General features: G+C 38.0%; 1 protein-coding gene across 2 annotated transcripts; it reads right to left on the bottom strand.

The window, feature by feature from the left end:
- Positions 1-10: 10 nt before the first annotated feature.
- Positions 11-9759, bottom strand: LOC115456232 (putative fatty acyl-CoA reductase CG5065). Of its 2 annotated transcripts, none has more exons than XM_030185204.2 (13): positions 9687-9759; positions 7035-7118; positions 6838-6954; positions 6250-6407; positions 5734-5824; positions 5124-5269; positions 4724-4833; positions 4409-4492; positions 3492-3600; positions 2835-2911; positions 1775-1937; positions 1123-1380; positions 11-925 (listed from the first exon to the last, which is right to left on the bottom strand). In XM_030185204.2, exons 2-13 carry the CDS (start codon positions 7107-7109, stop codon positions 766-768), a joined length of 1548 nt encoding a protein of 515 aa, XP_030041064.2. In that variant the 5' UTR covers positions 7110-7118; positions 9687-9759; the 3' UTR covers positions 11-765. The 2 variants fall into 2 exon arrangements, with proteins under 2 accessions (XP_030041064.2, XP_030041062.2); XM_030185202.2 differs by lacking the exon at positions 9687-9759 and adding an exon at positions 7314-7397.
- Positions 9760-10417: the final 658 nt, after the last annotated feature.

Raw genomic sequence — 10417 nt, 5'->3', positions numbered from 1 at the left:
AAAGTGTAATTGCTTACAATTATTATTATATACCTACCAATGTTAATAATAAATATACACAATATTATACTGAGTCCTCATCGTGCAATATCCGTACCATCAAATAAGACTGGCCACGTACTTTTAGAAAAACAAAAAAATACATTCTGGCAAAGTAAATTTTGCATGAATATCCACACGATTTCCTCTCTCATCACCTAAACGCAACAACGACCACCTTTTAGAAAGAGACAAAGTAATTGTGCGGCCATTACCTGTCTTATTTGTAGGTCTATGGCGTAGAAATTCTATATATCTATGGCCGCACGATGGCTTTGTCATTTGTCACCCTCGCACTTTTTTGCAAGTATTCACTAATCAGCTAGATATACATAGTCCATTCTCTACATCTAAGTGTACATATAGCTACGAAAACTTAACACAATGGAAACCCTTACACATATCAATACAACTCAATTAATTATTCGTTATCCTTAAAAAGTTATATTCGCCATGGATTACGGAAGTCTAAACGTAGGCGATGCGCGGGCGCAAGGGCGACGGCAGCAGAGACCCAGCCAGGGTGGTTTATCTCTCGCACCTGAACCAAAACCAGTGATGAATTCTCCAACTCCTATTTTGTGTGGAGATTAAAATTATTGGAGATTAATATTCCGGAAGGTTTGTGCTACGTAGCACGTGCATTTTAGGTTGAGTGCGGACCACGCACTATTTACCCCCGTCTCCACTCCCCGTCGAAATTGCACGATATGCTTAAGCTTTGTTTCAAGAATCTTCTGCCCTGACACTAGTGAGAGGCGGTAGACTCTTAAGAGCAGAGTCCAGCATCCCCACTGATGAGGAGAATACATCCCGATAGGAGTACAGGAACCAGAAGACCAGCAGCAGGAATAGAAACTTCACGATTCTGTCAGCGAAGAAGCGTCTGGAAGCAATATATTTTAATATTATTTATAATATAATACATATTGTTAATTCTCAGTCCTTTAATAATAATAAAGAGTTTGAGGTTTTAATCTTCCTAATTACAAGAAATGCAACTGCCGTTTGTGATTTTGTGAGGCTAGTATAATTCAGTCGATGACGAAGATAGATAAAATTGTGTCTTCCATCTTTACTTACATCCTGTGCAGTCTTCTTGCTCTGGGTAGAGTATCCGGAGACTCCTTGCACACGAACTCTCTGGTCCCCAGCACGTAGTACTTGAGATATTCGTCAGGGTCGAGCGTTGACATGTCTGTGTAGAATGTCTCGTTGTCTTCCTTGCTGACGCGTTGCTGGAGCGAGCGATAGTTCTCGTTTCGGAAGTGCCACTCCTTGGTGGTATAGTACTGCAGGATGCCGAGCCCGTGGCTGATCCGCTTTTGGAGGTTCACCATGCTGGAGAATAAATTGCTATTTAATGAATAAAAACGCTTAAGGAAGTACAGATTAGACGAGCACAGTAATAACTGGTGGAGAGGTTCCTATATTTTTTGTTTCTCCCTACATTGCAAATACTGTACACAAGATAAAATCTTGCCTCTGTAACTAGTTCGTAGGTACTTTTATAATCCGGCGACTGTTATACTAATTATTGACAAACGTCTTGTTGGTCAATAATTATAATAATAAGGACATTACCGCACGTACCATTAGGCTCAATAAAATCATTTTCCTGTGCCAAGATAAACGTAATAGACCAGAGTGATAGCGGTTCCCCTCTTTAGAAGGAACAACAGTGAAACAATGTAAAACAATGCTGAAATAAACTGATACAACACAGCCTACTCACAATGTCTTCTTCCCTAGCAGGAACAGCAGCGAATCGACGAGATACGCTGGCAGAAGATGCGTTAGCAAGAGACAAAGCTGGTGGGACACCCAGTACGACTTGATAGTCCCGCCTGGATACCACAGCACCATTGAGTAGGGATACTCGTTTACCCATTTCTCACCTGTAGAAAAAAATAATGCAATATTAGTGGTACCTACTTATTTTGACTGCCTCGTTGGCATAGTTGCAAAGGGTACGCGGTACGAGTACAACTACCGGGCTGAGGCTCTGGATTCGATCCCCAGGTCAGGCCAAAAATAGTTGTGACTGGGTTTTTCCATCTTAAACATTACTCAATCGCAGCTCGGAGTCAGGGAAGTAGCGGTGTGATACCTCCGTGCCTCGGAAACCATGTAAAACCTTTGGTCCTGCACCTGATCTCTCTCTGGTCATGTCGAATAGCAGTCTCACCGGCCTATGAGAGTGAAGGAACAGAGAGTGGACCTGTGTATTGCGCACACACTTGTGCTCTGTAATATCTTCTGCGTACCTGGCTAATATCCGTTGAGGTTGGCTGCCTTACTTGAAATTCGACTAGGAAGGATTCACTTACGTGCCTACTAGAAGTACCTAATTTTAGCCTTACTCATAATGGGAAGAAATTAATAATGATACCAACGTCAATATTTTCTATAGTTATAGATTCTTTTATTGCGACAAAAAATAATATTACTATGATTTCCTGTATACTCTATGGTTAGTATACAGGAAATATTGTTAGGAGTACAATTATTCCTAACAATATTTACCCCATGTTATAACAATACGATCATGCAAACCTATCACCATTGAGATAAAACCCATTCTCTGTACTTGCTCAAATGCTTGCCTGTAAGCGCGTTGTTTAATGTACACTATTATATTTTTTTATAAAAAATTCATAAAATATAAATTGTGCAATTTCAGAATTATTAGGAAAATTATGGATTAAAATAGATTATAAGAACACTCGTGTGATTTGGACTACTTGTTGACAGATGGCACTATTCTGAAATCAAATCATTTTAAATATTCCTACCTAATTTAATAATCTGATCCCAAGATATCTTTATCACTTTAGACAGCGTCAAGTTATAAAACTGCGTTTCCTTGGGCCTGAAAATTAAAAAAAAAAAATTGTATCATCATAACTGACGTCAGCGCTTTGATGCTGTTCATTTTTTATCGTAGATAGGTACGCTTTTTCTACCGACCAGATTTTTACTCCTAAGTACAATTAACGGCCAAAAGTGCAATAACAAAGCTAGGTCAATTATTTTCTGTGAGACAGTGGTTTTACCATGGTTGAACTGACCACGCAAAAAAATACTACAATGTGATTCTACCACACAATAATAGCAAAGTTATCACCTTTATTTTGAAAATTAATGAATGTAGCCCACGTAATTTTTTGCAAATCTCTAGGGTTGATTCGACAGTAATATTTGACTGGCGGAAGGTCTCTTGTATGCGAGGAATATCTATTTCTATCGCCAAACAGTAGTGTGTATGCAACGTTGTTCTGGTTTGAAAGACCTTATAGCCGTATGGGCATTATGAGATTTAACATCTTACAGTACAGTACTTTAATTCAAAGTTCAGTACAGTCTTGCTACTGTTTATGGGCGGTCTTAATTGATTACCATCAGGCTAGCGGCACACTGATCTTGCCAACTTAATAAAAAAGATAATTGACTTGTCTTGTGCTGTGACGTATGCGATGAGGATACACGCGTTTGCAACTACGTCGACCGCCACTGCGTCCGCAGTGTAAGATGGTTCGCAGTGCATCGTGCGAATAACACCTGGAAAAAAAACAAATTATTCCATACGCTTGTACATTGGCCAGAAAAACGGAAACACTTTCGGGGCGCCACTTTTTCATTTACAGATAACATTCCGTTCACGCGGCGATACGAATGTCCACAGGTTCAAATCCAAAGGGCACACACCTCTGACTTTTCTAAAATTATGTGTGTATTCTTTGTGAATTATCGCTTGCTTTAACGGTGAATGCAAACATCGCGAGGAAACCTGCATACCTGATAAGTTTTCTATGGGAATTTCGAAAGTATGTGAAGTCTACCAATCAGCGCTAGGCTAGCGTGGTGGACTAAGGTCCACCATCCCTCTGAGCAGTAGTGGAGGTCCATGCCCAGCAGTGGGGCTGTAATTATAATACAGGGCTGATATTATATTATTTTCCGTTTTTCACCACAGCATGGTGACCTTTTTTATTTACCTGGTAAGGCTACAAACCTATGACATATGAGGTTTGACTCTTAATCTAATCCATTAAAATTCAGTGCTAGTACATCCTTATTGAAACCTTGGCTCTATTAGGTGAACACTTTGTTTGGAGCAGAAGTCAATATTCCAAGGTGATCAGAATATTCTCAAGTCTGGCCTTGGCAGACACGATAGCGGCAATTGCGTATCTTTACTAGAGGAAAATGTGTCTCTGATAGTAAGTTAATCCAGAGCATAGAGATATCGGACAAAGCCCTGATGTAAGAACCTAACCCGCAAACTTCAAGACAACCATACTTTCTACTCTTAGTAGGGTTTGTTTCACTTATTGCTATGATAAGCTATATTGAAAATATTATCTACCCTTTCCACTGCCAATGAGGAGTCCCGTAGGTCCATTCAGGTTATCCACCCAGCCTGGAATGGGCTCTTTCCATGCTGCCGTCACTGCATAAGTAAAAATATATTCCCAATTAGTTTATTTGTTAATATCTTCATAGTAGCCCATATAAAGTCAGACATACCTGATTCATCAAAGCTGGTACAATTTCAGAAAAAAAAATCTGTTTTTGGGTTGGATACTTATATGAAACGCTCAAACCATGAGCATTGTATTATAACTTTCAAATAATATAGAATTTTTTAAGGGAGCTCCTTTCATTTTCTTTTTATACTTACCTATGGAAGGTCGTGCGATGGCGATAGGGAACTTGCTGCTGAACTCATCCACCAGATCCTCGGTCACTGCCTTCGTATAGGAGTACGTGTTGGGCTCCGACGCGATCAGTCTGTGGCAGAGGAAAGAGGGAAGTTAAAAAATTAAGAATGACTCTAAATATTTTTTACGACATATGAAAAAGGTTTCTTATCTAATGTTAAATGGCGCAGGTCGATAGAAGTAACCCTTTAACAACTTCTCACCTAGTAAGGTGCTGCATGCCACATAACCCAGATTAATCTATACTTATAAGTTAGTTTCGCTTGATAGAAAAATAAAAGTCTTTTCTTTAGGTTTTTGACATGATAAAGAAATTGTATAGGCATTAGGCAGCTCTATAATTTATATGAAAGCAATGACTTAGGCTCTAGGTAAGCGAGGGTATCATCATCCATCCACTCCAGCAGTTGCAGTAGGCGACGCGGCGAGTGCACGGCGGGGTACAGTCGTTCACATAGCTGCGGCAAATCGCACCGGCAGTACGCAGTCGACACATGCACAAACACCTGGAAACATAAGGGTCCCCAATACCTTTACTTCTGTGTCAATTAAATAGAAGCTTCTTATCTCTTTAACGCCCTAAATATGGACCAAATTATCCATGTGCTAGCACTATTGTGTTCCAGTTTGAAGGACATTGTAGCCAGTAAATTACGTGGTATAATGACACTTAACATCTTATGTTTCAGGATGATGACGGCACTCGAGTGCCATAGAGTATCTATTTTGTTTCGAAGTTCTGGATGTTTCCTTTGTGTATGTGCGGTCGTTTCGCTTATCATGAGGCGAGCGGCATGCTCATCACCTCATTCAATTGCAATGAAAAAGTGTTCATATAATACAATTAGGTATGTATTTAAAGCCCTGTATATTATCCACCATGATGTTACTGTGACAAGACTCCTCTACTCACGTTAAGATAAAGAATAGTTACAAATTCACACCCTTATTGATAAAAAAAATTATGCACCTCCAAATTTTTCATGGTCTCTGCCAAGGTCAGCACTCGCAGCGTGCCTGTAGTGTTCATGATGAGAGCATCCTTCAGCTTCTGATCGAACCTGATTATTTTTATTAGATTATTGGAATGATTAATCAGAGAATGTCAAGTAAAGTCTAGAAACGTCACTCAAATGATGTGTTTTGCAAGAAGATGAGGGTTTCTAAAGAGCGATTTTTACGCTAGGTATGATGGTGATTACTGCAAGTACACCAGCTGATATCACAAATCGCTTACCGGTACAAACCATTGTGGTGGATTTTCCACTGAAGTGGCTACTATTTAGACAGAATTTAAATGTCCGTAGTTAATACAAGTGATCTTAAGTGTTATTCAGAAATAACAATAATTATTCTTATAAATTGTTTTGATGTATCATAAATGTTTTATTCGCCTACGTGATAAATAAACTATTTTATTTTATAGAAGCAAATTATATCCAACATTCTCCCATGAAATATTTTAAAGTGTTCATTGACTACCCACCTCACGCAGGCAGCGCTGTGAAATACGATGTGACATTTTTCACTGAGCTCCTCCCGATCCTTGTCTGATAAGCCGAGCCCATCCATTGTAATGTCACCAGCGACCAGGCGCAACTTCTTGCAGAACTCTGGGTTCTGCTGGCGGAGTAGGTCGAACAACTGGAGCAGTAGAAAGTTTTTAAGACTAAGCAATAAAAGCATGGGTTATTTTTTCATCCTAGCATGGGTAAGTGTTTTTAATTTGTTAAAATAATTAGATAAGTCTTAGAAATCAACAGAAATGAGACGTTAATTGTTGTTTACTCCCACCAGTTTTCCTGGATGTAGTTGTGTTATGGTTCGACTTGAGCCTCTGCTGACCTCTCGGGTTCGATCTCCGGGCAGGTAAAGTGATATCGGGGTTTTTTACTCAGTTGATACAGACTGATGTGTGAAGTTTGGAATATGTACCCGATATGGCAATAGGCTCGCCCCCAATCACATCAATGGGAAAAATTCACGGTTAAAAGTGGATGCGCCGGTTGCGCCTCTATCTACCCCTTCGGGAATAAAAAGAGTGTGTGTGATTGTCTCCGAAAAGTGAGTTTACCTTATTGTTGCATAGCTCACGGAGCCGTTCCTCAGTGCTGAGCCCCTTCTTCTGTCTTAGCAGTAGGTAGATGCTGTTCACTTCTGGACAACTGCGGAGAAGCTTCTCAACGAGCGACTGTAATAGCAAATCAATAAAAAAAATAAGTCCCAATTCGATAACAATAAGTGAATTTATTATAAAAAAAATACGATTACCTTCCCCACAAAACCAGTACCTCCAGTAATAAAAACATTCTTCCCCTTGTAGAAATCTGGTACTGACTGCGCCATGTTCAGCTCCTGCACGAATTAGAATAAAAAATTATATTTTCGCTTTTTATCTAGAGCGATAACGCGCCGGGTAGATAGTAGTGGTGCCAGTTACAGCACAGGGACTTTACAGTAAATCCTATCCTGTGATTTCTAATCCATACTTTGATGAAAATTTAAAGAAATTACATTCGATCGATGACTAGTCTATAATTATTAATTTACCGCTTGCACGCGAGCGCTGCAAATATCCTGACGCGTCCACACTCCACGCGAATACTGAGTGTTGAACAGCGACACATGCTTCACCAATCAACGCAATTGATATATGAATTATATGAATGACTTTGATATGGGCGATCGTTTTGTTCCACAGATTGGTTTACACGCAGGGTACAGGTTTGGTTCTTCGGAAGGTTTTTATTTTGTACGAAGTATGTAGTAGTGTATATCAAGTGCATGTATGTAGTGTGTATGTACGAAGCAAATATAATTAATAAAACATGTTTTGGCTTTTACAAAATCACCTAGTTTATTCCGTTTATAGCGATAGAAGTCAGCTACTACTTCCAGTGCCGGATTTATATTTTCTATGAGTGTAGGCCACTTTATTTCCGCCGTCCCATGTAGGTAGGTTTATGTATGTATGTACTGTGTAGATTTCTAAAATACTCAATAATTTTCTATTTGTTTGTATTATGGAAGGCACTACAGTGAAATAAACGAATGATTAATTAAATCGAGTGAGCGTCCTCTAAAATCTGCCGCCCATAGGTCGCGCCCTATACGATCTATTTACAAATCCAGAACTGATTCCTTCAAAGATTGAAATATCAACAATCTTTCGCTTTAACAGAATTAAACAGTAATTATTACCCTGACCTAAGCGAACAAATTTCTTACCATTCTTTAAAATACTTGTGTCCAATTATAATTACCGATTTACAATTAACAGGATATGACAGTCGTTGCAGCGGTATTGAGTTATATTATATAATTCAGTGAACAATGGAGGGCGCAAATTTCTCCGGCCGTGAACCCTGGAATAATAAATATGCACCGCGGACTGCGGACTAACGAACTGTGCGGAGCTTGTTATATCCTACTGAAATCGAAAGGCACTGATATTTACATGTTTATTTACGCAAATGTACACACACACACTCATGCCTTCTATGTAGGCAGAGGCGCAATTGGTGCACCTAATTTTCCTCTGTGTGTATTTCGTTCCATGTTGGTAGAGGCGAGCATATCGCCATATCAGGCATGAATTCCAGGCTCCGGGGTGATATTAAGTAGAAAAAGCCCAATATCACTTCGCTTGATGAAAGGATTGAAGCCCAGACCTGAGCAGTGCAGTCGTACCGAAATACAGCTACGCTACTGAGGCGCATGAGGCAAATATATTTCATTTAAAAGTAGTTTTAAAAAAATAATAATTTCAAAATAGGTTTTAAATAAATAAAATTTTTTTTTGTTAATAATAATGATAGGTGACGTCTAGAAAACAGTGTTAACAATCAATCATATTAAAGATGGGATGAAATCCAAAGTGATCCTAATTTTATATAATAACCACACATAAGTAATTAATCTGCCAATATAAAATTATCTGTCTTCGTGTTTTATTTTTTATGTGTAAACATCTTTAAAAGACTGAAACCATTTTTTTCTTTTAATGTATAATTTCTTTCAATTACAGAGCTAGCAAACAAATTAAAATTCTTCTTTCAAAAGCACTCAACAAAATTGAAACACGAATACACAAAAGGGTCGCATATCTCTGAGCATATCTGTAATCGATACATTGCTACTTATTTCTCTCATGGATGACATCGATTAGTATATTTAACATCGATTACAAAAAGCAGTCACGCTTGAATTGGGAATCAACGCAATCGTATAAAAAAACGTAGGCCGGTGTATAAAACCTTGTTATTTTTTTTGTGACGGTAATGTCGCAAGTGTGTTGATATCCGTCAAGTAGGTTCCGTAATCGCGTTTTATTGTATAGCCTAAAAACCTGCGGGTTTTAGGCCTTATCCATCAATATAACAAATCACTGTAAGCAACGTATTTTTAGAAGCTATTACTCGAACTTTATACTACATATAGAAATAAAAATTAAATATATTTCTACAATGTGTTATCTTTAGTTGTTTTTTTTTATCTTAGTGGATATTGTTTCAGTTATTTTAAAATGAAAATTCATAAAAATCGTTGATTCCTTCTATTTAACATTTAAAGTTAGAAATATTTTCATCTTTAAAATTTTGTCATAAAGACCTAAATAATATAGATTTGTTCATGAAATTCTTAATTCTATGTACGCTGTTAGTTACAGTATAATGCTATATTGAATTTAATTTTGAATGTGAAATTAACCGTGGCCTCTTATTTAACAATAAATGTCATTGATCACCATTACCTCAATATGACTCTGATTTTTTAAATAACTAATAAAATAAATTATTTATTATCCAATAGAAATTCCTATTTGTTCACATGAATTTTCCAAATTGTTTCATACTTAAAAAAATAATTTAAACTTTTAGTAATCAAAAGCGGAAACGACGGACTATAAATAAATAAAAATACCTGATATTCCACTAATTTCAATGGTGAATACGACTTGATATGCTGGAAGCGTTGATTGCAGCGACGAGTCGTTGGCGAGTGCGTGTGCCGCTGAAAACTGAATCACTTGCATATCAATAATGAGTTAGGGATCTTTTACATTCACGGAAAAACGCCGCGATTTAATGACAATTTTATTTTATTTGTTTTCGTCAGTCCATTGTAGACAATTACAGTAATAATAATAATATCAGCCCTGTATTATATACTTGCCCACTGCTGGGCACGGGCCTCCTCTACTACTGAGAGGGATTAGGCCTTAGTCCACCACGCTGGCCTAGTGCGGATTGGTAGACTTCACACACCTTCGAAATTCCTCTAGAGGAACTTCTCAGATGTGCAGGTTTCCTCGCGATGTTTTCCTTCACCGTTAAAGCGAACGATAAATTCACAAAGAATACACACATGTTTTTTTAGAAAAGTCAGAGGTGTGTGCCCTTGGGATTTGAACCTGCGGACATTCGTCTCGGCAGACCGTTCCATACCCAACTAGGCTATCGTCGCTATACAATTACAGTGCTTTCGAATATTTATTTTGTATAAAGTTTACTGTTTGTTTTCTCAGTGGAATAAATCGGAATGACTTTTTAATGCACTCGGCTAATTTCGGTTTTTCGATATCTTGAAAAAAGTCTCGAATAAAGATTTATTTTTTTTTACATGCTAGTATCCTTCAATTCTCTTTGTGTAAG

Source organism: Manduca sexta, chromosome 28 (genome assembly GCF_014839805.1).
Source record: "Manduca sexta isolate Smith_Timp_Sample1 chromosome 28, JHU_Msex_v1.0, whole genome shotgun sequence".
Classification (NCBI taxonomy): domain Eukaryota; kingdom Metazoa; phylum Arthropoda; class Insecta; order Lepidoptera; family Sphingidae; genus Manduca; species Manduca sexta.
The sequence above is the reverse complement of the archived record's forward strand: the minus strand, read 5'-3'. Positions and strand labels throughout refer to the sequence as shown.

Coding starts and splice junctions, on each gene's coding strand:
- LOC115456232 (XM_030185204.2), bottom strand. CDS start 7,109: ATGGCGCAGTCAGTACCAGATTTCTACAAGGGGAAGAATGTTTTTATT. Junction 1,938..2,834: donor GGATCAGATTATTAAATTAG/GTAGGAATATTT, acceptor TTTTTTCTACAG/GTGAGAAATGGGTAAACGAG. Junction 1,381..1,774: donor CTGCTAGGGAAGAAGACATT/GTGAGTAGGCTG, acceptor TTTATTCTCCAG/CATGGTGAACCTCCAAAAGC.